This window comes from Gopherus evgoodei, chromosome 11, assembly GCF_007399415.2.
Source record: "Gopherus evgoodei ecotype Sinaloan lineage chromosome 11, rGopEvg1_v1.p, whole genome shotgun sequence".
NCBI lineage: Eukaryota > Metazoa > Chordata > Testudines > Testudinidae > Gopherus > Gopherus evgoodei.
Window position 1 is genome coordinate 36,136,887 of NC_044332.1, and position 26,360 is coordinate 36,163,246.

Below are 26,360 nucleotides of genomic sequence, written 5' to 3' on the forward strand. Positions count from 1 at the left end.
GGGCTCTTGTCCCCAGCTGACATTCAGGTTACTTCATCATACGCAACTAAATGGAGCAAAAGTGTAGCACCACCCAGGAATAGTTACACTTGTGCAGGGTAAAAAAGTACAGGACAGGCAGATGAGTTACACGTTCCTTTTAAGATAAGGAGGAAGAGGGACTCATTCATATGATGGGTGTGGGGGGAAAAGAGATGTAGTTGATGAGAGGAGGAGGAGGAGGAAGCACTGTGGAAGAAGTTCAGCCTATCAATTTTCCTGAAACTAGGTCAAAACCACAGTTTAAAAAACACCAGCTGAGACACAGGAAAAAGCCTTCCTATCCAGTACAATGCCAGTAAACTGGGACTTTCGCTTACAGCAATTTTAATGCTACATTCAAGTACTGAATTTCTAATGTATACATATTTTATTACCAATACAGTTCCACCTGAGGGAGATCTCGATGCAGAACTGAGGAAAGTACTTGTATTACGTGCTGGAGTCACAATGAGGATTTATGTGCCAGTAAGAGGACGTCCACCTCCAAAGATTAGTTGGTCTAAAGTGAATGCCAACATAAGAGACAGGAAAGGGCTAGATATCAAGTCAACTGATTTTGACACTTTCTTACGCTGTGAAAATGTAAACAAATATGATGCTGGAAAATATGTCTTGACTCTGGAGAACAGCAGTGGTAAAAAATCATACACCATGGTTGTGAAAGTACTTGGTAAGTGCCAGAATTACTACTAATCTTAAGTATTAGTTATTTTTAAAATTAATGTAATACTAGTTAATATTTTCTGTATTTTGATGATTAATCAAATTTTTTTTGCATTCATATAGATACTCCTGGACCTCCTATTAATCTGATTGTAAAAGAAGCATCCAAGGATTCTGCCTTTATTTCCTGGGAGCCTCCTCTAATTGATGGTGGCAGTCCAGTCACAAACTATATTGTTGAAAAACGGGATGCAGAGAGAAAATCATGGTCCACAGTTTCAACTGAATGCTCAAAGACAAGTTTCAGGATAACTAATTTAGAGGAAGGGAAATCATATTTTTTCAGGGTACTCGCTGAAAATGAATACGGCATTGGTGACCCCTGTGAAACTCGGGATGCTATTAAAGCTTCTGGTGAGAAAACTGAATATTGTTTTCCTACTTTACTTTTAAAATGACCTTGTTTTTAATTTGTAATTGCGACTTACCAATGTTTTTATTCCTTCTAGAAACACCCGGCCCAGTTGTCGACCTAAAAGCTTTGGCTGTAACAAAGTCATCCTGCAATCTAGCCTGGAAAAAGCCTATCAGTGATGGTGGAAGCCGTATCATTGCATATACTGTTGAGATTATGACTGCTGATGATTCATGGCAAGAAGTTATGAGGTCAAAGAACCTCCAGTTTTCAACTAAAGATTTGACGGAAGGGAAGGAGTATACTTTCAGAGTAAGAGCACAGAATGATGCTGGATATGGAACTCCAAGTGAGATTACAGTTGTGGCAAGAGATGATGTTGGTAAGTATTTCTCCAAACTCGTTAATACTCTCTTTCATTTATCCAAATTATATGGTGCTTTATACATAGTGTCCATCATGCACGGATACATATCAGTTTAGTTTAGAACTGAATTAATATTTTAAAACAAAGGTTTTTATGCTCAAATGAATAATTGATACCTTTTTATTTTGCAGTGGCACCTGATCTTGATTTAAGAGCTCTACCTGATTTGTGCTATTTAGCCAAAGAAGGTAGTAGTTTCCATCTTAAAATCCCAATTAAAGGAAAACCTGCCCCAACTGTCACATGGAAGAAAGGTGAAGACCAAGTACTCACTGAGACTGGAAGAGTTGCCTTTGAGTCTACAGCAGTTAACACCACTCTTTTGGTACGTGACTGCCAGAAAGATGATGCTGGAAAATACACAATCACTCTGAAGAACAGTGCTGGCAGTAAGGAAGGCACTATTTCCATAAAAGTTGTTGGCAAACCTGGCATCCCAACAGGACCTGTGAAATTTGAAGAAGTCACAGCTGATGCTATAACCTTAAAATGGGGACCTCCAAAAGACGATGGTGGTTCAGAAATCACTAATTATATAATAGAAAAGAGAGATAATATAAACAATAAATGGGTGATATGTGCTTCTGCTGTCCAGAAAACTACATTTAGAGTTTCAAGACTTCATGAGGGAAATGAATATACTTTCAGGATCAGTGCTGAAAATAAATATGGAGTAGGAGAAGGCCTTAAATCTGACCCTGTGGTCGCAAGACATCCATTTGGTAATCATAAATAATAATCTTTTTCATTAAAAATGATGTAATCTTGGTATTTCCTTTTAATGCGAATTTATTTTTAACATATTTTCTAGATGTGCCAGATGCTCCTCCACCGCCCAAAATTGTCGATGTTAGGCATGATTCTGCCTCTCTAACTTGGACTGACCCAAAGAAAACTGGTGGCTCGCCAATCACAGGTATTTGCTTTAAAACCTTCTCACCATTTTTCCCTCTAGTTCTTCTTAATGAAAAGTATAATAAAACTATTATTTTTTGTTTTAATGTATTCTTACTTTAAGTATCTTTAAAATTATACTTCTTTTTCATTCATTTAATATATATTCTGTTTTTAAAATAATAATAAAAAATTTAAAATTCAAAGTTAGAAAAAAAGAGGAATTGTGACATTATAGCTGTTGCATGCACATATGGCCAAATCTTGTAAGGAAGGGACAATAGGTGCACCTATATAAATTAATATTTGCAAGCATACATTAGTATTTGTATTCACAAATCATGTAACTGCATATATCTGTAATTTACATTCATATCTATTCCTTAGACTGATGCAGATACAGCAGTAGTATGCTGGGCAGTTAACTGTGCAAATGAAAATTTTTATATCAACTGCTATTTTACTATTCATCTTTGTAGGTTATCACCTTGAATTTAAAGAAAGAAATAGCCTTCTGTGGAAGAGAGCTAACAAGACTCCATTAAGGATGAAAGACTTCAGAGTAACAGGGTTAACTGAAGGTCTGGAATATGAATTCAGAGTGATGGCAATCAACTTGGCAGGAGTAGGTAAACCAAGCCTGCCATCTGAACCAATCGTGGCACTTGATCCCATTGGTAAGTCATCAGAAGAAAAAAGAGAAAATTCTGTGGGTTGAAAAATATTGGCATTTGTTTTACTATTGTTTTATTTTAATTTTTTTTAAGATCCTCCCGGGAAACCTGAAGTTATCAATATAACTAGGAACTCAGTAACTCTCATTTGGACAGAACCGAAGTATGATGGTGGACATAAGTTAATTGGCTACATAGTTGAAAAACGTGATTTGCCTTCAAAATCTTGGACAAAAGCTAATCATGTGAATGTTCCAGACTGTGCATTTACTGTAACTGACCTTGTTGAAGGTGGGAAGTATGAGTTCAGAATTAGAGCAAAGAACACTGCTGGTGCTATCAGTCCACCATCAGAACCTACAGGAACCATAATATGCAAGGATGAGTATGGTGCGTAGATCGTATCAAAAATATAGAGGAGGTGGTTGGTTTGTTAAATTATTGTTTAAAACACACTCTCTTGCTCTCTTTTCTGACAAACATGTGCTTTTCTTTTACAGAGGCACCGACTATTGTTATTGATCCTACATTGAAAGAAGGCTTGACCGTTAAAGCAGGAGATACCATTACAATGTCTGCTATTAGCATCCGTGGCAAACCACTTCCAACTTCAGCATGGTCCAAAGCAGGAAAAGACTTTAAGCCTTCAGATATTGTACACATTGAAACAACTCCAACTTCCTCCACGCTTAATGTCAAATATGCAGCCAGGAAAGATTCTGGTGAATACACAATCACTGCAAGCAATCCTTTTGGAACTAAACAGGAGCATGTGCATGTGAAAGTTTTAGATGTACCTGGACCCCCTGGGCCTATTGAGGTCAGCAACGTTTCAGCTGAAAAAGCTACTCTTACATGGTCACCTCCTGCAGAAGATGGTGGATCACCCATCAAATCTTATGTACTAGAAAAGAGAGAAACTAGCCGACTCCTATGGACTTTAATTGCTGAAAATATTGAAACTTGCAGGCATGTTGTTAGCAAGCTCATTCAAGGAAATGAATACATCTTCCGTGTCTCAGCTGTGAACCAGTATGGCAAGGGTGAACCAGTACAGTCAGAACCAGTTAAAATGGTGGATAGATTTGGTAAGTAGAAAAGGTTAACACTTTAACCAAGTGTTCATTAGAGTATTTAAAGGCTCATATATGTTTCAAAAACTCTGTATTTTTTTCCTATTAGGTCCCCCAGGTCCTCCTGGAAAACCAGAAGTAACAAATGTGACTAAAAATAGTGCAACTGTTACCTGGAAAAGGCCAATTGATGACGGTGGTAGTGAGATCACAGGCTACTATGTGGAAAGGAAAGAAAAGAAAGGTTTGAGATGGGTCAGAGTAACGAAAAAACCGGTTTCAGACCTTAGATGCAAAGTGACTGGACTCCTAGAAGGAAATGAATATGAATTCCGCGTCAGTGCAGAAAATAGAGCAGGGGTTGGACCACCAAGTGATGCTTCAAACCCAGTACTAATTAAAGACGCAGCATGTTAGTATCATGTCTTTACTGCAGAATTCACCATACAGTATTAATATTTTGGTTGCCTATAAAAACTCAGGCCTAATATAATGTGGGAATTTTGTCTTTTTTTCACTACTGCAGATCCACCAGGTCCACCTTCAAACCCACGAGTGATTGATACTACAAAGACCAGTGCTTCTTTAACATGGGGCAAGCCTCATTATGATGGTGGACTTGACATCATTGGCTACATAGTAGAGCATCAAAAGGAAGGGGAAGAAGAATGGGTAAAAGACACAACAGGAACTGCTTTACGAATCACTGAATTTGTTGTTGCTAATCTCCAGCCAGGAGCCAAATACAATTTTAGAATCATTGCTATCAATGCTGTGGGTGCTGGTGAACCAGCACAGATTCCAAGTGTTGAAATCAAAGATCGGGAAATGATTCCTGATTTTGAATTAGATGCTGAGCTGAGAAGAACACTTGTTGTTAGAGCTGGGCTGAGTATTCGGATATTTGTGCCAATTAAAGGTCGCCCAACTCCTGAAGTTACATGGACGAAAGATGATATTCCACTTAAAGCACGTGCCAACATTGAAAATACAGACTCTTTTACTCTTCTAATTATAACAGAGTGTAATAGATACGATGCCGGAAAATACATAATGACCCTTGAAAATGCTGCTGGTAAGAAAACTGGCTTTGTAAATGTAAAAGTCTTGGATACACCAGGACCACCAATAAATCTTAAGCCTAGGGAAATAACTAAAGACAGCATCGTCCTGCACTGGGATATGCCTCTATTAGATGGTGGCTCACGTATAACAAATTATATTGTTGAAAAACGTGAAGCAACACGAAAGGCATATTCAACAATCACCACCAACTGCCAGAAATGTTCCCTTAGGATTCCTAATTTGGTTGAAGGATGTGAATATTACTTCAGAGTGCTGGCTGAAAATGAGTTCGGTATTGGTGAACCAGGTGAAACTACAGAACCTGTAAGAGCCTCTGAAGCACCATCACCACCTGAGAGCCTCAATATTATGGATATAACAAAGAGCACAGTTAGCCTTGCTTGGCCAAAGCCAGAACATGATGGTGGCAGCAAGATCACTGGTTATATAATTGAGGCACAGAAAAAAGGTTCCACTCAATGGACACACATCACAACTGTGAAAACATTAGACTGCGTAGTGAAGAATCTAACTGAAAATGAGGAATATACTTTCCAGGTTATGGCAGTTAATAGTGCTGGAAGAAGTGATCCAAGAGAGAGCAGACCAGTTGTTGTTAAAGAGCAGATGATGCTTCCTGAATTTGACCTCCGTGAAATCTACCAGAAGTCGGTCATTGCCAGAGCTGGTGACAACATCAAAATTGAGATCCCTGTGCTTGGTCGTCCAAGACCAACTGTGACATGGAAAAAAGAAGACCAGCTGCTTAAACAGACACACAGGGTAAACTTTGAAAACACTGCAACTGCGACCATACTAACCATCAACGAATGCACAAGAAATGATAGTGGCCGATATCCCCTGTCAGCTAAAAATATTGTCGGAGAAGTTAGTGATGTGATTACTGTCCTGGTTCATGATATTCCTGGCCCTCCTATGGGACCCATCAAATTTGATGAAGTTTCATCTGACTTTGTAATTTTCTCATGGGAACCTCCTCAGAATGATGGAGGGGTACCAATAAGTAATTATGTTGTAGAAATGCGTCAGACTGACAGTACCACATGGACTGAGTTAGCAACCACTGTTATACGTACCATGTTTAAAGCTACTCATCTTACTACTGGAGTTGAGTATCAGTTCCGTGTTAAAGCTCAAAACAGATATGGAACAGGTCCAGCCATTTCTTCAGAACCTGTAATTGCCAACTATCCATTTAAGGTTCCTGGGCCTCCAGGTACTCCTCAGGTGATTGCAGTCACAAAAGAGTCAATGACCATTAGCTGGAATGAGCCTGTTACTGATGGTGGAAGTCCAATTTTGGGATATCATGTTGAAAGAAAAGAACGAAATAGCATTCTTTGGCAGACTGTAAGTAAAGCATTGGTGGTAGGCAATCTCTTTAAATCAAGTGGACTTACTGATGGCATTGCATATGAATTCCGTGTTATAGCAGAAAATATGGCTGGCAAAAGTAAACCAAGCAAACCGTCTGATCCAGTGTTTGCTCTGGACCCTATAGATCCTCCTGGTAAACCAATACCTCTCAACATTACAAGACATGCAGTAACACTAAAGTGGACTAAACCAGAATATAATGGAGGTTTTAAGATAACTGGTTACACTGTTGAAAAGAGAGACCTTCCTAATGGTCGTTGGCTAAAGGCTAACTTTAGCAATATACTAGAGACAGATTTCACTGTAAGTGGTCTGACAGAAGATGCTGCCTATGAATTCCGTGTGATTGCCAGAAATGCTGCTGGGGCAGTTAGCCAGCCATCTGAGCCATCCGATGCAGTAACATGCAGAGATGACATTGAAGCACCAAGGATAATGGTGGATGCCAAATACAAGGACACTTTAGTACTGAAAGGAGGTGAAGTTTTCAGACTTGAGGCAGATGTTGCAGGTCGACCTCCACCAACCCTGACATGGACAAAAGATGAAAAAGAGCTAGAAGACACAGGAAAGTTAGAAATAAAGAAGGCAGATTTTTCTACTGTTGTGATCAACAAAGATTCTGCCAGAAGGGATGGCGGTGCATATACGCTTACTGCTTCTAATCCTGGTGGCTTTGCAAAGCATATCTTCAATGTTAAAGTTCTTGATAGACCTGGTCCACCTGAAGGGCCTTTGGCTGTGTCTGAGGTTACAAGTGAAAAATGCGTACTGTCATGGTTACCACCTCTGGATGATGGAGGAGCAAAGATTGACCACTATGTAGTTGAAAAACGAGAAACTAGCAGACTAGCATGGACAAACGTGGCCTCAGAAGTTCCAGTAACTAAACAGAAGGTCACTAACCTATTAAAAGGCAATGAATACGTGTTCCGTGTTATGGCTGTTAACAAATATGGGGTTGGCGAGGTCCTGGAATCAGAGCCTATTCTTGCAGTAAATCCATATGTGCCACCTGATCCACCCAAAACACCGGAAGTTACAGCAATTACAAAAGATTCTATGATTGTCTGTTGGGGACGTCCTGATTCTGATGGTGGAAGCCCAATAACCAACTACATTGTAGAACGCCGTGACAGAGCTGGACTACGCTGGGTGAAATGTAACAAACGGGTTGTTACGGACTTACGTTATAAAGTATCTGGATTAACAGAAGGTCATGAGTATGAATACAGAATAATGGCTGAAAACGCTGCTGGAATTAGTGAACCAAGTCCAAGCAGTCAATTCTATAAAGCCTGTGATACTGTGTTTAAGCCTGGTCCACCAGGTAATCCTCGTGTCTTGGACACTAGCAAGTCCTCAATTACAATAGCTTGGAATAAACCAATTTATGATGGTGGCTCAGAAATCACAGGTTATATGGTTGAGATAGCACTACCTGAAGAAGATGAATGGAAAATTGTAACTCCATCAGCAGGACTGAAGGCTACTTCCTTTACCATCATAGATCTCAAAGAAAACCAGGAGTATAAGATCCGAATATATGCCATGAACTCTGAAGGCATTGGAGAACCTGCCCTTGTTCCTGGATCACCAAAGGCTGAAGAAAGAATGCTACCTCCAGAGATTGAACTGGATGCAGAACTACGTAAAGTTGTCAATATCAGAGCCTGCTGTACTTTAAGACTCTTTGTCCCAATCAAAGGAAGACCAGCACCTGAAGTGAAATGGACAAGAGAACATGGAGAGTCTTTAGATAAAGCTACTATTGAATCAACAAGCTCTTATACTCTACTTACTGTTGGAAATGTAAATAGATTTGACAGTGGCAAGTATATATTGACAATAGAAAATAGTTCAGGCAGTAAATCAGCATTTGTAAATGTCAGGGTTCTTGATACACCCGGAGCACCACAAGATTTGAAAATAAAAGAAGTCACAAAATCATCTGTTACACTCACATGGGAGCCTCCTCTCACAGATGGAGGTTCAAAAATAAAAAATTATATTGTTGAAAAGCGTGAGTCAACAAGAAAAGCTTATTCAACTGTTATTGCCAATTGCCACAAGACCAGCTGGAAAGTAGACAACCTGCAGGAAGGTTGCAACTATTATTTCAGAGTCCTAGCTGAAAATGAGTATGGAATAGGCCTTCCAGCTGAAACTCCAGAATCGGTGAAAGTGTCAGAAAGACCACTGCCCCCAGGAAAGATAACTGTGTTGGATGTGACAAGAAATAGTGTATCCTTGTCATGGGAAAAACCTGAACATGATGGAGGTAGCAGAATTCTGGGTTATATTGTAGAAATGCAAAGCAAAGGCAGTGAAAAATGGGCAACTTGTGCTACAGTAAAAGTTACTGAAGCCACTATAACTGGACTGATACAAGGGGAGGAATATTCCTTCCGTGTTTCAGCTCAGAATGAAAAAGGTATCAGCGATCCTCGACAACTGGGCATACCTGTTGTTGCAAAAGATCTTGTGATTCCACCAGCTTTCAAATTGTTGTTCACCACTTTCAGTGTCCTAGCAGGAGAGGACTTAAAGGTTGACATCCCATTTGTTGGTCGACCCAAACCAGCTGTATTATGGCATAAAGACAATGTGCCACTGAAACAGACTACTAGAGTAAATGCAGAAAGTTCAGAAAACAGCACATTGCTAACAATAAAAGAAGCCTGCAAAGATGATGTTGGACCATATATAGTCAAACTTACAAATTCTGCAGGTGAAGCTACTGAAACTCTTAATATTGTTGTCCTTGATAAACCAGGGCCTCCAACTGGACCAGTAAAGATAGATGAAGTAACAGCAGATAGTATCACCATTTCCTGGGAACCACCAAAATATGATGGTGGCAGCTCTATCAACAATTATATTGTCGAAAAACGGGACACTTCTACTACTGTCTGGCACATTGTGTCAGCTACTGTTGCCAGAACAACAATAAAAGCATGCAGATTAAAGACTGGAAGTGAATATCAGTTCAGAATTGCAGCTGAGAACAGATATGGAAAGAGTACATATCTCACATCAGAGTCTGTTGTAGCCCAGTATCCATTCAAAGTTCCTGGTCCACCTGGAACACCTTTTGTATCGGCTCGCTCAAAAGATAGCATGGTGGTACAGTGGCATGAACCAGTTAATGATGGAGGTAGCAAGATCGTTGGGTACCATTTGGAACGCAAAGAAAGAAATAGCATCCTCTGGGTTAAACTAAACAAAACATCTATTCCTGATACTAAATTTAAGACAACTGGCCTTGAAGAGGGACTTGAATATGAGTTCAGAGTTTATGCAGAAAATATAGTGGGCATTGGAAAGGCAAGTAAAGTATCTGAATGTTATATAGCCCATGACCCATGTGATCCTCCAGGTCGTCCAGAACCTATAATTGTCACAAGGAACTCAGTAACCCTTCAGTGGAAGAAACCAGAATACGACGGTGGAAGCAAAATCACAGGCTATGTTGTTGAAAAGAAGGAGTTACCAGATGGTCGCTGGATGAAAGCAAGCTTTACAAATGTCATTGAGACTCAGTTTGCAGTAACTGGCCTAGTGGAAAATCAGAGGTATGAGTTCCGTGTCATAGCAAGAAATGCTGCAGGTGTTTTCAGTGAACCATCTGAAAGCTCAGGGGCAATCACAGTCAAAGATGAAGTAGAGCCACCTCGTATAAGTATGGATCCAAAATATAAAGAAACAATTATAGTAAATGCTGGTGAGTCATTCAAGATTGATGCTGATGTTTATGGCAAACCATTACCTTCCATTCACTGGCTAAAAGGTGATCACGAATTAGCAAACACAGCTCGTTTGGAAATAAAAAGCACAGATTTTGCAACAAGCCTCAGTGTAAAAGAAGCCATTCGTGTTGATAGTGGTCATTATGTACTGCTGGCAAAGAATGTTGCAGGTGAAAAAACCACTTCTGTTCATGTTAAAGTTCTTGATAGACCTGGGCCACCTGAAGGGCCTGTTGATATAACAGGAGTTACTGCTGAAAAATGTGTGTTGGCTTGGAAACCCCCACTACAGGATGGTGGCTGTAATATTTCACACTACATTGTAGAAAGAAGAGAAACTAGCCGCTTAGTTTGGACTGTAGTGGACTCCAATGTGCAAACCCTTAGTTGCAAAGTTACAAAACTTTTGGAAGGAAATGAATATGTCTTCCGTATCATGGCTGTAAACAAATATGGTGTTGGTGAATCTCTTGAATCTGAACCAGTAATTGCAAAGAACCCATTTGTTGTACCTCTTCCACCAAATGCCCCAGAAGTCTCAGCCATTACCAAAGATTCAATGATTGTTGTATGGGAAAGACCAGCCTCAGATGGCGGTAGTGAAATTCTGGGCTATGTTCTTGAAAAACGAGATAAAGAAGGCATTCGCTGGACAAGATGCAACAAGCGTTTGGTTAGTGAACTGAGATATAGGGTGACTGGACTTATAGAAAACCATGACTATGAGTACAGAGTCTCAGCTGAAAATGCTGCTGGTCTTAGTGAACCAAGCCTACCTTCCACTTACTATAAGACTTGTGATCCTATTTACAAGCCAGGTCCACCTAATAATCCCAAAGCAATAGATGTGACAAGATCTTCGGTTTTCCTTTCATGGGGCAAGCCAATCTATGATGGTGGCAGTGAAATTCAGGGATACATTGTTGAAAAATGTGATGTAAGTGTTGGTGACTGGACAATTTGTACCCCACCAACTGGAATCAAGAAAACAAATATGGAAGTAGAAAATTTATTAGAAAAACATGAATATAAATTCCGTATCTGTGCTGTTAATAAAGCTGGAGTTGGAGAGCATGCTGATGTTCCTGGTACTGTTATTGTTGAAGAAAAATTGGAAGCTCCAGACCTTGATCTTGACCTAGACTTAAGGAAAATTGTAAATGTAAGGGCAGGTGGTTCCTTAAGATTATTTGTTCCTATTAGAGGGCGTCCCACCCCTGAAGTAAAATGGGGTAAAATGGATGGTGAGATCAGAGAGGCAGCTATTATTGACATTACTAGCAGCTTCACTTCCCTTGTTCTTGACAATGTTAACAGATTTGATACTGGAAAATACACGCTTACTTTAGAAAACAGTAGTGGAATAAAGTCTGCCTTTGTCAGTGTACGGGTTCTGGACACCCCAAGTCCACCTGTTAACCTAAAAATTAAGGAGGTCACCAAAGACTCTGTTTCACTTTCATGGGAACCTCCTTTACTGGATGGTGGAGCTAAAATTAAAAATTATATTGTTGAAAAACGTGAAGCAACAAGAAAGGCCTATGCAGCTGTTGCAACAAATTGCCACAAGACCTCATGGAAAGTAGACCAGCTTCAGGAGGGCAGCAATTACTACTTCAGAGTCACTGCTGAGAATGAATTTGGAATTGGCCTTCCTGCAGAAACCATTGACCCAATTAAGGTTTCTGAAGTTCCTCAACCTCCAGGGAAAATAACAGTGGATGATGTCACAAGAAACAGTGTATTGCTAAACTGGTCAAAGCCAGAACATGATGGTGGTAGCAAAATCTTACAATATAATGTTGAGATGCAAGTTAAGGGCAGTGACAAATGGTCAGAATGTGCCTGTGTAAAAGCACTTGAAGCACTGATTACTAACTTAACTCAAGGAGAAGAATATCTATTTAGAGTAATAGCTGTAAATGAAAAGGGCAGGAGTGATCCACGATCTCTTGCAGTTCCAGTGGTCGCCAAAGACCTTGTTATTGAACCAGATGTAAGACCTGCATTCCACAGTTACAGTATCCAGGTGGGTCAAGATCTAAAAGTAGAAATACCAATTTCTGGTCGACCTAAGCCGACTGTTACTTGGACAAAAGATGGCCAACCGTTAAAGCAGACAACAAGAGTTAATGTTAATGATTTGCCTAATCTCACTGTACTGAACATTAAAGAAACACACAAAGAGGACAGTGGCATGTATGGAATCACAGTTGCTAATGTTATTGGACAAAAGTCTGCATGTGTTGAAATTATAACACTAGACAAGCCTGATCCTCCAAGAGGGCCTGTAAAGTTTGACGATATTAGTGCTGAAAGCATTACAGCATCATGGAATCCTCCACTGTATACAGGTGGCTGCCAAATCACCAACTACATTGTTCATAAGAGAGATACAACAACCACTGTATGGGAAACTGTTTCAGCTGCTGTTGCAAGAACTACCCTAAAGGTGACTAAACTGAAAACTGGCTCAGAATATCAGTTTAGAATATTTGCTGAAAACAGATATGGACAGAGCTTTGCCTTGGAATCAGAACCAGTTGTAGCTCAGTACCCCTATAGAGAACCAGGTCCTCCTGGCACACCATTTGTAACAACAGTAACAAAAGACTCTATGGTTGTACAGTGGCATGAACCAATTAATGATGGTGGAAGTAAAGTTTTAGGTTACCATCTTGAGAGAAAGGAAAGAAACAGCATTTTATGGACAAAAATAAACAAGACCATTATTCAAGACACGCATTATAAAACAACTAACCTTGAAGAGAGCATTGAATATGAATTTAGGGTTTCTGCAGAAAATATTGTTGGTGTAGGAAAAGCAAGCAAAGTTTCAGAGTGCTATGTAGCCCGAGACCCCTGTGATCCTCCAGGATGCCCAGAAGCCATAATTGTGAAAAGAAGCTCTATTACTCTACAGTGGACCAAACCAGAATATGATGGAGGTAGCAAGATTACTGGTTATATTGTAGAAAAACGTGACTTACCTGATGGCCGCTGGATGAAAGCTAGCTTTACCAATGTCATCGAAACTCAGTTCACTGTAACAGGGCTTACTGAAGATGAAAGATATGAATTTAGAGTCATAGCAAAGAATGCTGCAGGTGCAATAAGCAAACCCTCTGATAGTACGGGACCAATAACAGCAAAGGATGAAGTTGAGCTTCCAAGAATCTCAATGGATCCAAAATACAAAGATGCCATTGTTGTAAATGCTGGAGAAATGTTCAAACTTGAGGCTGATGTCCATGGAAAGCCACTACCTACCATTAAGTGGTTCAAAGGAGATAAGGAACTTGAAGAAACTGCTAGATGTGAGATAAAGAACACTGATTTCAAGGCATTAGTTATTGTAAAAGATGCCATTAGAGTTGATGGTGGACAGTACATTTTACAAGCCTCTAACATTGCAGGAACAAAATCAGTACCTGTAAATGTAAAAGTATTGGACAGACCAGGTCCACCAGAAGGCCCAATTCAAGTTACTGGAATTACTTCTGAAAAATGTTCATTGTCATGGAATCCACCACTATATGACGGTGGTAGTGACATTTCTCACTACATTGTTGAGAAGAGAGAAACTAGCCGCCTTGCTTGGACTGTTGTTGCTTCAGATGTTGTAGCAACAATGCTGAAAGTAACAAAACTTTTGGAAGGTAATGAGTATATTTTCCGTATAATGGCAGTTAACAAATATGGTGTTGGTGAGCCTCTGGAGTCTGTTCCAGTACTTATGAAAAATCCATTTGTGGTTCCTGGTCCACCAAAGGCAGTGGAAATTACCAACATCACAAAGGATTCCATGACTGTCTGCTGGAGCAGGCCAGATAGTGATGGAGGCAGTGAAATTATTGGTTACATTGTAGAAAAGAGAGACAGAGCTGGTATCAGATGGACAAAATGTAATAAACGCAGAATTACAGATTTGCGATTAAGAGTCACTGGACTAACAGAAGACCATGAGTATGAATTCAGAGTATCTGCTGAAAATGCTGCTGGAATTGGTGAACCAAGCCAAGCTTCTCCTTATTTTAAAGCTTGTGACCCTGTGTTTAAACCTGGTCCACCCACTAATGCTCATGTTGTAGATACCACCAAAAATTCAATTACACTTGCTTGGGGTAAACCTATTTATGATGGCGGTAGTGAAATCCAAGGATATATTGTGGAACTCTGTAAAGCAGAGGAAGAAGAATGGACAGTAGCTACTCCACAGACTGGGCTGTGTGTCACTCGATTTGAGATTAGAAAACTTATTGAACATCAGGAATATAAAGTACGAGTGTGTGCCCTCAATAAAATTGGTGTAGGAGAGGCTGCATCAGTTCCTGGAACTGTTAAACCAGAAGACAAGCTTGAAGCTCCTGAACTTGATATTGATTCAGAACTAAGGAAAGGAATATTGGTTAGAGCAGGTGGATCTGCTAGGATTCACATACCATTCAGAGGACGACCAACACCTGAAATCACATGGTCTCGGGAAGAAGGTGAATTTACAGATAAGGTTCAAGTTGAAAAAGGCATAAACTACACACAACTATCCATCGATAACTGTGATAGAAATGATACTGGCAAGTACATTCTTAAGTTGGAGAACAGCAGTGGCTCTAAGTCTGCATTTGTTACAGTAAAAGTCCTTGACACACCAGGACCACCACAAAATTTAGTAGTAAAAGATGTTAAGAAAAATTATGCAGTACTATCCTGGGAACTACCCGCTAATGATGGTGGAGCAAAAGTAAAGAATTATGTGATTGACAAACGTGAGTCAACCAGAAAGGCATATGCAAATGTGAGTGCTAAATGTGGCAAAACAAGCTTTAAAGTTGAAAACCTTACAGAAGGAGCAACTTATTATTTCAGAGTTATGGCTGAAAATGAATTTGGAACTGGTATTCCAGCTGAAACTATAGATGCTGTGAAAGCCTCAGAGCCACCTTTGCCTCCTGGGAAAGTCAGTCTCACTGATGTGACTCACACAAGTGCATCACTTACATGGGAGAAACCTGAACATGATGGAGGTAGCAGAATTTTGGGGTACATAGTTGAAATGCAGCCTAAAGGAATAGAAAAATGGAGTGTTGTCACTGAGACCAAAGTGTGTTGGGCAGTTGTATCCGGTTTGAGTTCAAATCAAGAATATCAGTTCCGTGTGATAGCCTACAATGAAAAAGGCAAAAGTGATCCCAGAGCACTTGCAATTCCTGTGATAGCTAAAGATTTGACAATTGAGCCAAGTTTCAAGCTGATGTTTAATACTTACAGTGTCCAGGCTGGAGAAGATCTTAAGATAGAAGTACCATTTATTGGCCGACCCACCCCTAAGATTACGTGGACAAAAGATGAGCAGCCACTTAAACAGACAACCAGGTTAAATGTTCATGACACACCAACATCCACTATCTTACATATTAAAGAAAGCAATAAGGATGACTTTGGCAAATATACAGTAACAGCATCAAACACAGCAGGCATAGCTACAGAGCACCTGAGCATAATTGTACTTGAAAAGCCAGGCCCTCCACGAGGACCTGTCCGCTTTGATGAAGTTAGCGCAAACTTTGTTGTCTTATCATGGGACACACCAGATAATACTGGAGGCTGCCAGATAACCAACTACATAGTAGAGAAACGTGACACAACCACCACCACCTGGCAGATGGTATCAGCAACAGTTGCAAGAACAGCAATCAAAGTGGCAAATCTTAAAACAAATTCTGAATACCAGTTTAGAATTTGTGCTGAAAACAGATATGGAAAGAGCCCTCCACTGGATTCTAAAGCAGTTGTTGTACAATACCCATATAAGGAACCTGGGGCACCAGGAACGCCATTTGTTACATCAGCTTCCAAGGATCATATGATTGTACAGTGGAATGAACCAGTTAATGATGGAGGAAGCAAGGTTCTTGGCTACCATCTTGAGCGTAAAGACAAAAACAGCATTCTTTGGACAAAGCTGAACAAGGCCCTCATTCCAGACACCAAATATAAAACAGATGGCCTTGAAGAAGGTCTTGAATATGAGTTCAGAGTTTCTGCTGAAAACATTGTTGGCATTGGTAAAGTTAGCAAAGTATCTGAACTGTATGTTGCCCGTGATCCATGTGATCCACCTGGCCGCCCAGATCCCATTGTTATTACAAGAAATTATGTTACAATAAACTGGAAAAAACCCGAGTACGATGGTGGTAGCAAAATAACTGGATATATTGTAGAAAAGAAAGAACTACCTGAAGGTCGTTGGATGAAAGCCAGCTTTACAAATGTACTAGAAACAGAATTTACAGTAACTGGTCTTGCTGAAAACCAAATATATGAATTTAGAGTAATTGCAAGAAATGCAGCTGGTAGCTTGAGTGAACCATCTGAAAGCACAGGCCCAATTACTGCTAGAGACGAAATTGAAGCACCAAGAGCTTCATTGGATCCAAAATACAAAGATGTCATTGTTGTTCATGCTGGAGAAACCTTTGTTCTTGAGGCTGACATCCATGGTAAACCTATTCCTGACATTACATGGTCAAAAGATGGAAAAGAGCTTGAAGAAACAACTGCAAGAATGGAAATTAAATCTACACTTCAGAGAACAACTCTGACTGTCAAAGACTGCGTAAGAATTGATGGAGGTCACTACTCACTTAAACTCAGCAATGTAGGGGGTACAAAATCTATACCAATCACAGTAAAAGTGCTTGACAGGCCAGGACCTCCAGAGGGTCCTTTGAAGATTACCAGTGTCACTGCAGAAAAATGTTACTTGGCATGGGCCCCGCCTTTACATGATGGTGGTTCTAGTATCTCACATTACATCATTGAGAAGAGAGAGACAAGCAGACTTTCCTGGACACTAGTGGCATCTGATGTGCAAGCTCTTAACCACAAAGTAACCAAACTCCTTCCAGGCAATGAATATATTTTCCGTGTAATGGCTGTGAACAAATTTGGAATTGGAGAACCACTGGAATCTGAGCCTGTTGTGGCTTGTAATCCATACAAACCTCCAGGTCCTCCTTCAGTGCCAGAAGTTTCAGCAATCACAAAAGATTCTATGATTGTAACGTGGGGTCGTCCAGTAGACAATGGTGGAGCTGAAATTGAAGGTTACATACTTGAAAAGCGTGACAAAGATGGTATTCGATGGACCAAGTGCCATAAGAAAAGGCTAACAGACTTGCGATTCAGAGTAACTGGACTTACAGATGGACATTTCTACGAATTCAGAGTTTCTGCTGAAAATGCAGCTGGTGTAGGTGAATCTAGCGAGCCATCCATTTTCTATCGTGCATGTGATGCACTGTATCCACCAGGCCCACCAAGTAATCCAAAGGTGACAGACACTTCCAGATCATCAGTGTCCCTTGCATGGAGCAAGCCTATTTATGATGGTGGCGCGCCCATTAAAGGATATGTTGTGGAAGTGAAAGAAGCTACTGCTGATGAATGGATTACTTGCACACCACCAACAGGACTACAAGGGAAACAGTTCACTGTAACAAAACTTAAAGAAAACAATGAATACAATTTCCGCATCTGTGCCATTAACTCTGAAGGAGTTGGGGAATCTGCAACTATACCTGGTACAGTCATTGCAGCTGACAAAATAGAACCTCCTGAAATTGAACTAGATGCAGATCTCAGAAAAGTAGTCACTGTACGTGCAAGTGGCACATTACGTTTGTTTGTTACCATCAAAGGAAGACCAGAACCTGAAGTCAAATGGGAAAAAGCAGAAGGCACCATTAGTGACCGAGCTCAGATTGAGGTTACCAGTTCATATACAATGCTCGTCATTGATAATGTGAACAGATTTGACAGTGGTAGATACAACCTGACTTTAGAAAATAATAGTGGCAAAAAATCAGCTTTTGTTAATGTCAGAGTGCTTGATTCCCCCAGTGCACCGGTTAACTTGACAATCAGAGAAGTTAAGAGAGATTCAGTAGCATTAGCCTGGGAACCACCACTTATTGATGGTGGAGCTAAAATTACGAACTACATCATTGAAAAGCGAGAATCTACTAGAAAGGCATATGCCACTGTTACAAATAACTGCACTAAAAATACCTTCAAAATTGATCAGCTACAGGAAGGATGCATTTACTACTTCCGTGTCTTGGCAGCAAATGAATATGGGGTTGGTTTGCCAGCAGAAACAGCTGAACCAGTTAAGGTTTCTGAACCACCGTATCCACCTGGAAAAGTAACTCTTGTTGATGTGACTCGCAACACTGCTACGATTACCTGGGAGAAACCAGAGAGTGACGGTGGCAGTAAAATTACCAGTTATATAGTGGAAATGCAAACTAAAGGAAGTGAAAAATGGAGCACTTGTACCCAAGTTAAGACACTAGAAGCAACAATAACAGGCTTAAGTAAGGGAGAAGAATACACTTTCAGAGTGATTGCTATTAATGAAAAAGGGAAGAGTGATCCAAGACAACTTGGAGTTCCAGTAGTTGCAAAAGATATTGAAATCCAGCCTTCTGCTGAACTTCTTTTCAACACTTTCAGTGTTAAAGCTGGAGATGATCTTAAGATTGATGTGCCGATCAGAGGCAGGCCTCCACCAACAGCTAGCTGGAGGAAAGATGGACAGACCTTAAAAGAGACAACTAGGGTAAATGTTCAAACATCAAAGACTTCAACATTGCTGACCATCAAGGAAGCTTCAAAGGAAGATGTTGGAAATTATGAATTATGTATTTCCAACAGTGCTGGATCTACAACATTTTCTATCACTATAATTGTTCTTGACAGACCAGGACCTCCATGTGATGTACATATTGACAGTGTTAGCGCAGATAATGTAACTTTATCTTGGAAACCTCCAGTGTATGATGGTGGCTGCCATATTAGCAATTACATTGTGGAGAAGCGAGAAACTACCACAACAATATGGGATGTAGTGTCTGCAGCAGTTGCAAGAACATCAATTAAAGTAGCACGTCTAACCACAGGATCTGAATATCAATTCCGTGTGTATGCAGAAAACCGCTATGGTAGGAGCACCTATATTGAGTCTCCCTCTGTTGTTGCAGAGTATCCATTTAAGCCACCTGGTCCACCTGGAACTCCTCAAGTAGTACATGCAACTAAAACTTTCATGACTGTAAGTTGGCAGGAACCAGTCAATGATGGAGGTAGCAAAGTAATTGGATATCATCTTGAAAGGAAAGAAAGAAGCAGCATTCTTTGGACAAAAGTAAACAAAAGCCTCATAAATGATACACAAATGAAGGTCACTGGCCTTGAAGAAGGATTAATGTATGAATATCGTGTGTATGCTGAAAATATTGCAGGAATAGGCAAATGCAGTAAATCATGTGAACCAGCTGCTGCAAGAGACCCATGTGATCCTCCTGGTCAGCCAGAAGTTACTAATATTACAAGAACATGTGTCTCATTGTCATGGTCCAAACCAGAATATGATGGTGGAGCTAAGATTACAGGATATATTATTGAGTGCAGAGAGCTACCGGATGGCCGTTGGCTAAAGTGCAATTTCACTAACATACAAGAAACTTTCTTTGATGTGGCTGGACTTACAGAAGATCAGCGATATGAATTCCATGTTATTGCAAAGAATGCTGCTGGACTCTTTAGTGCGCCATCTGAAACAACTGGACCTGTGACTGTAAAAGATGATGTTGATGCTCCAAGAATCATGATGGATGTCAAATTTAGGGACATTGTTGTTGTTAAAGCTGGTGAGGTCCTTAAAATCAATGCTGATATTGCAGGACGACCTTCACCTGTGATTTCATGGACAAAGGATGGCAAAGAGATTGAAGAAAAAGCAAGAGTTGAAATAGTCTCAACAGATCACACTACTGCGATAACTGTTAAGGATTGCATTCGACGGGATTCGGGTCAGTATGTATTAACACTGCAGAATGTTGCAGGAACAAGATCTTTGGCTATTAACTGCAAAGTACTTGATAGACCCGGCCCACCTGCAGGCCCATTAGAAATAACTGGCCTTAATGCTGAAAAGTGTCACCTGTCATGGGGACCACCCCAAGAAAATGGAGGTGCAGATATTGATTATTATATTGTAGAAAAACGTGAGACCAGTAGAATTGCATGGACACTCTGTGAAGGAGAGCTTAGAACAACATCCTGTAAAGTGACAAAACTACTTAGAGGAAATGAATACATCTTCAGAGTGATGGGAGTTAACAAATATGGTGTTGGTGAAGCTTTGGAGAGTTATGCAGTCAAGGCCCTAGATCCATTTACAGTTCCAAATCCACCTAAATCTTTAGAGATAACCAGTGTGACAAAGGATTCCATGACCCTGTGCTGGGCAAGGCCCGACAGTGATGGAGGAAATGAGATCTCTGGATACATAATTGAAAGACGTGAGAAAAATAGCCTACGATGGATCCGTGTAAACAAAAAACCAGTTTATGATCTAAGAGTTAAGTCATTAGGTCTTCGAGAAGGATGTGAATATGAATATCGGGTTTATGCAGAAAATGCTGCTGGTCTCAGTCTTCCAAGTGACACTTCACCATTGATTCGGGCAGAAGATCCAGTTTTCATACCATCTCCTCCATCTAAACCTAAGATTCTGGACTCAACAAGATCAAATATAACAATTGGATGGACAAAGCCATTATTTGATGGAGGTGCCCCAGTTACTGGATACACAGTTGAATACAAGAAAACTGATGAAACTGACTGGTCAATAGCTATTCAAAATTTAAGAGGCACAGAGTACAGTGTAATTGGGCTAACATCAGGGTCTGAATATGTCTTCAGAGTAAGATCTATCAACAAAGTTGGTGCTAGTGATCCAAGTGATGTCTCAGAACCTCAGGTAGCAAAGGAAAGAGAAGAAGAACCTGCCTTTGATATTGATAGTGAAATGCGAAAGACTTTAATTGTAAAGGCTGGTGACTCCTTTACAATGACCGTACCTTTCAGGGGAAAACCAGTCCCAAATGTAATGTGGAATAAACCAGAGACAGATCTCCGTACACGAGCATCTATTGATTCTTCAGATTATTGTACCTCACTTACCATTGAGAAAGCAACAAGAAATGATTCTGGAAAATATGCATTAACATTACAAAATGTCCTGAGCACAGCTACCTTGACCTTAGTTGTCAAAGTTCTTGATTCCCCTGGACCTCCATCTAATATTGCTGTAAAAGATGTAACAAAAGAATCTGCAGTGTTATCCTGGGATGTTCCTGAGAATGATGGCGGTGCTCCTGTGAAGAACTATTACATTGAAAAACGAGAGGCTAGCAAGAAGGCTTGGGTCACTATAACCAACAATTGCCATCGCCTTTCCTACAAAGTTACCAGCCTTCAGGAAGGTGCTGTTTACTACTTCAGAGTCTCTGGAGAAAATGAATTTGGTGTTGGAGTACCCACTGAGACCAAAGAAGGAGTTAAAATAACAGGTTTGTTTCAACAATAAAAATACTTAGAGCATAAATTATATATATGCTTAAAATATTTAACATAAAATAATTATTAGTTGTAATAATTATTATTACTTAGAAATTGTTAATTTTTATACAGCACCAAAGATGTGCATAAAGGTTTTACAAATATAAGAGAAAATCATTAAGAATTTATACTTTAAATATTGCAGTTATCTAGGTATAAAAAATCTATTCATATAGATGCCAATTAAAATACGTACTTTTCTCAATTCAAATGACATTCTTGCCAAAGTAAGAAGAAAATGTATGTTGTATTGATTATCCTGTCATGCTGAATCTTTTTTATCTTAGAAAAACCAAGCCCACCAGAAAAGCTTGGAATAACTGGCGTCACGAAAGACAGCATTTCTCTGTCATGGTTGAAACCAGAACATGATGGTGGAAGCAGAATTGTGAGCTACCTCATTGAAGCTCTTGAGAAAGGACAGCAAAAATGGGTTAAATGTGCAGTTGTAAAGACAACTCATCATGTTGTCCACGGTCTCAAAGAGAATGTTGACTATTTCTTCAGAGTGTGTGCAGAAAATCAAGCTGGTCTAAGTGATCCTAAAGAACTCCTGCTCCCTATTACAGTGAGAGAACAACTGGGTATGTTTGCTGACACTGAAACACAAGATGAAATGTTTGCATACATTAAAAAAAAAAATCCAATTTTTAAAACGCACATTTTTAATGTTTTGGAAACATTTTGTTTTTCAGAATCTCCTGAGATTGATATGAAGGGCTTCCCACATAACACTGTGTACATTAGAGTGGGATCGAACCTAAAGGTTGAAATTCCAATTTCTGGAAAACCATTGCCAAAGACGACATTATCCAGAGACGGTGTTCCATTGAAAGCAACCATGCGGTTTAATACAGAAACCACAGCAGAAAGTGTCATCATTAACCTTAAAGAAAGTATGGCTGGTGATGCTGGTAGATATGACATCACTGCTGCCAACTCCAGTGGAACCACTAAATCATTCATTAACATTGTAGTGCTAGACAGGCCAGGTCCTCCAGTTGGTCCTGTTGTTGTCAGTGATATCACTGAAGACAGTGTAACTCTCAAATGGCAGCCACCGCATAATGATGGTGGAAGTCAAGTTACCAACTATATTGTACTGAAAAGAGAAACAAGTACTGCTGTTTGGTCTGAGGTGTCTGCAACAGTTGCTAGAAGCATTATTAAAGTCATGAAGCTAACAACAGGAGAAGAATACCAATTCCGTATCAAAGCTGAAAACCGCTTTGGAATCAGTGATCACATTGATTCACAATGTGTAACTGTTAAGCTCCCATACAGTAAGTCATCAGTTTCTCACATAACATTTTGTTGTTGCTTTTAATTTTTTTTTAAATGATATATTACCTGCTTCTTTTAATGTCTCTAGCAACACCCGGACAACCTTCCACACCATGGGTCACTAATGTCACCCGAGAGAGCATCACTGTTGGATGGCATGAACCAGTCACTAATGGAGGCAGTGCAGTCATTGGATACCATTTGGAAATGAAAGATAGGAACAGTATTTTATGGCAAAAGGCTAACAAGACCCTTATTCGGACAACTCACTTCAAAGTCACCACCATCAGCGCTGGACTTATCTATGAATTCAGGGTTTATGCAGAAAATGCAGCTGGCACTGGAAAAGCAAGCCATCCTTCTGATCCAGTTCTTGCAATTGATGCTTGTGGTGTGTACTTTGTAGGGAAAAAAAATCACAGTTTTCACTGTAATGTTCTTTCCTATACAGTAAGCCAACAGATAATGCTAGTACTGCTATTAATTATAAATGCTATTGTTTTTTCTTACTGTAGAACCCCCAAGAAATGTTCATGTCACAGATATTTCCAAGACGTCTGTCAGTCTTTCTTGGACAAAACCATCCTATGATGGCGGTAGCAAGATCACTGGTTATATTGTCGAGAAACGTGATCTTCCAAACGGCAGATGGACAAAGGGCAGTTTCACCAATGTCATTGAGACTCAGTTTACTGTATCTGGATTAACGCAAAATTCTCAGTATGAATTCCGTGTCTGTTCTAAGAATGCTGTTGGTTCCATTAGCAATCCATCAGATGTTTTAGGTCCTATCACGTGTGTTGATACATATGGTAAGAGTTTTGCAATTACATAATATTTTCTGATTCTTCAGGGCTTAAAGTCAGAATTGTTTCATATAACCAGTGCTTGAATCCTAGTCTTTAGAAAACAATTCTAAGAAGCTGAGTTTAAAAACTGGAGGGCTAGCATAATGTTGTAAGCACTGGGTTTGCATTATCTAGCCTTTCTGGACAAAGATTCAATCTGAACAGAGCTGATTGAGCTTCCCAATGCTTTCCAATGAAGCTTCCCTTCATCTTCCCAATGTAGATAACTTGAGTTCCATACAGTTGACTGTGTTTGGGCCACTTGGACAAGACCTGAGAAATTGAGATTATTTTTGCTGTGTGTAGACATTAAAGCTCTTGTGACACTTTTCATAGGAGCAGAGGTTTGCCCCAGTGTCCTTGGCTAAAAATGTCCTTTCCCCAAAATGTTGTGCAGTGTGCACTGCACCATTTGTCCTCCTATATGCAGTCCTTCCCCAGAGATGTGGATGCTTTTTAGTAGTGATGTAATTAATGTATTATTTAATTTGCAAAGAGTTTGAGAACTTTTGGACTGAAATGTGACATATAGCTAAGACTTATCTTTTTTTTCCCTATCTGCATATTTAAAACACCTATGACCATAGTATCGAGGCACTGCCAAATATTGCATCGTGTATATTATGCAATGCCTTATATTAATTACCACTATTATTATTGCTTAATAAAAATATTGGTATGGTTTTGAATCCTCTGAGTGGTTTGAAATCTTTGTACCATTTTTTTTTGTTCCTCTTTTAAGGTGCACCTGAAATTGATGTACAACCAGAATACAGAGATGTGGTGAAATACAAAGCAGGTACTGCAGTTAAGCTGAAACTTGGCATCTCAGGAAAGCCTATACCTACAATTGAATGGTTCAAAAATGGCAAAGAGATACAAACCAGTGCACAAGTGTCTATTGAAAACACAACAGACTTTGCATCTATACTCATCAAAGATGCAACTCGTTTTAACAGTGGAAACTATGAATTAAAATTAAAGAATGCCATGGGTTCAGCATCAGCTCACATTAGAGTGCAAATACTTGGTATGTATTGAATTAGAATAGTAGTATTATTGTATTAAACTAAAATGTAGTTCCATAACACACATATATATGTCTCATTTCTCCTGTCCTCAACAGACAAGCCAGGACCTCCAGTTGGGCCTATACAGTTCAAGACAGTCACTGCTGAAAAGATTACCATAATGTGGGAACCTCCAGCAGATGATGGTGGTGCAACTGTAACACACTACATTGTTGAAAAACGTGAGACAAGTCGGGTAGTATGGTCTTTAATTTCTGAAAAACTAGAGGAATGTGTCATCACTGTCACAAAACTCATCAAAGGAAATGAGTATGTGTTCCGTGTCCGAGGTGTGAATAAGTTTGGAGTCGGTGATCCACTGGAATCTGAACCAGTTATAGCTAAAAATGCATTTGGTGAGAAATGTATATTAACTAATACAACTGAATAGTACTGAATGTTTTAGTTTTAAGTGGTATTAAACTACTGTCATTTTTTTCTTTCTTTTTTATTCCAGTTACACCTGGACCACCTAGTGTACCAGAGGTCACTATGATAACCAAGCATTCAATGACAGTTGTCTGGAACAGGCCAACTGTAGATGGAGGTAGTGAAATAAGTGGATATTACCTTGAGAAACGTGACAAGAAGAGTCTAAGTTGGTTCAAGGTTGTTAAAGAAACTATCCGTGACACCAGACAGAAAGTAACAGGACTCACTGAAAACAGTGAATATCATTTCCGAGTTTGTGCTGTCAATGCAGCTGGACAAGGTCCATTCTCTGAAGCATCTGACTTCTACAAAGCTGCAGATCCTATTGGTAAGAAATAATTTACACACACACATCTCACTGTTTAAGGGCCAAGTTATAATGGGCAGACTTTCATGGAAGTGTCTGGGAATAACTGAGGACAAATTTTATGATTGAATTTTAATATCTTTTACAGACAAACCAGGGCCACCAGTTAAGCTAAAGGTTGTAGATACTACTAAGACGTCTGTCACTCTTGGCTGGACTAAGCCTGTCTATGATGGAGGAAGTGCAATTACCAGCTATGCAGTGGAAAAGAGAGAAGGAGAACAAGAAGAATGGTCTGTAGTCAGTGCTAGAGGAGAAGTGAGAACAACTGAGTATGTTGTGTCTCATCTTCAACCTGCAGTCAATTATTATTTCCGTGTATCTGCTATAAATTGTGCTGGGCAAGGAGAGCCTATTGAAATGACAGAATATGTACAAGCTAAAGATATACTTGGTATGTACCTTAAATCGATTTAATTATCTTTTTTAGGGTTTTGGTATTTCAAATAATTTTATATTTTGTTTCCCAAATTATTCATATTATTATTAT

General features: G+C 39.7%; 1 protein-coding gene across 1 annotated transcript in view; it reads left to right on the forward strand.

The window, feature by feature from the left end:
- Positions 1 to 26,360, forward strand: part of TTN (titin) — a 308,951-nt gene that overhangs the window by 257,176 nt on the left and 25,415 nt on the right. The window contains 18 exon segments of the mRNA XM_030580102.1: positions 425 to 712; positions 829 to 1,119; positions 1,215 to 1,502; positions 1,679 to 2,269; positions 2,359 to 2,463; positions 2,921 to 3,118; positions 3,209 to 3,505; positions 3,616 to 4,203; positions 4,298 to 4,600; positions 4,715 to 21,820; positions 22,157 to 22,453; positions 22,565 to 23,152; positions 23,242 to 23,544; positions 23,669 to 23,965; positions 24,744 to 25,031; positions 25,128 to 25,427; positions 25,529 to 25,831; positions 25,959 to 26,264. Coding sequence (XP_030435962.1) covers positions 425 to 712; positions 829 to 1,119; positions 1,215 to 1,502; positions 1,679 to 2,269; positions 2,359 to 2,463; positions 2,921 to 3,118; positions 3,209 to 3,505; positions 3,616 to 4,203; positions 4,298 to 4,600; positions 4,715 to 21,820; positions 22,157 to 22,453; positions 22,565 to 23,152; positions 23,242 to 23,544; positions 23,669 to 23,965; positions 24,744 to 25,031; positions 25,128 to 25,427; positions 25,529 to 25,831; positions 25,959 to 26,264 — 22,737 coding nt within the window.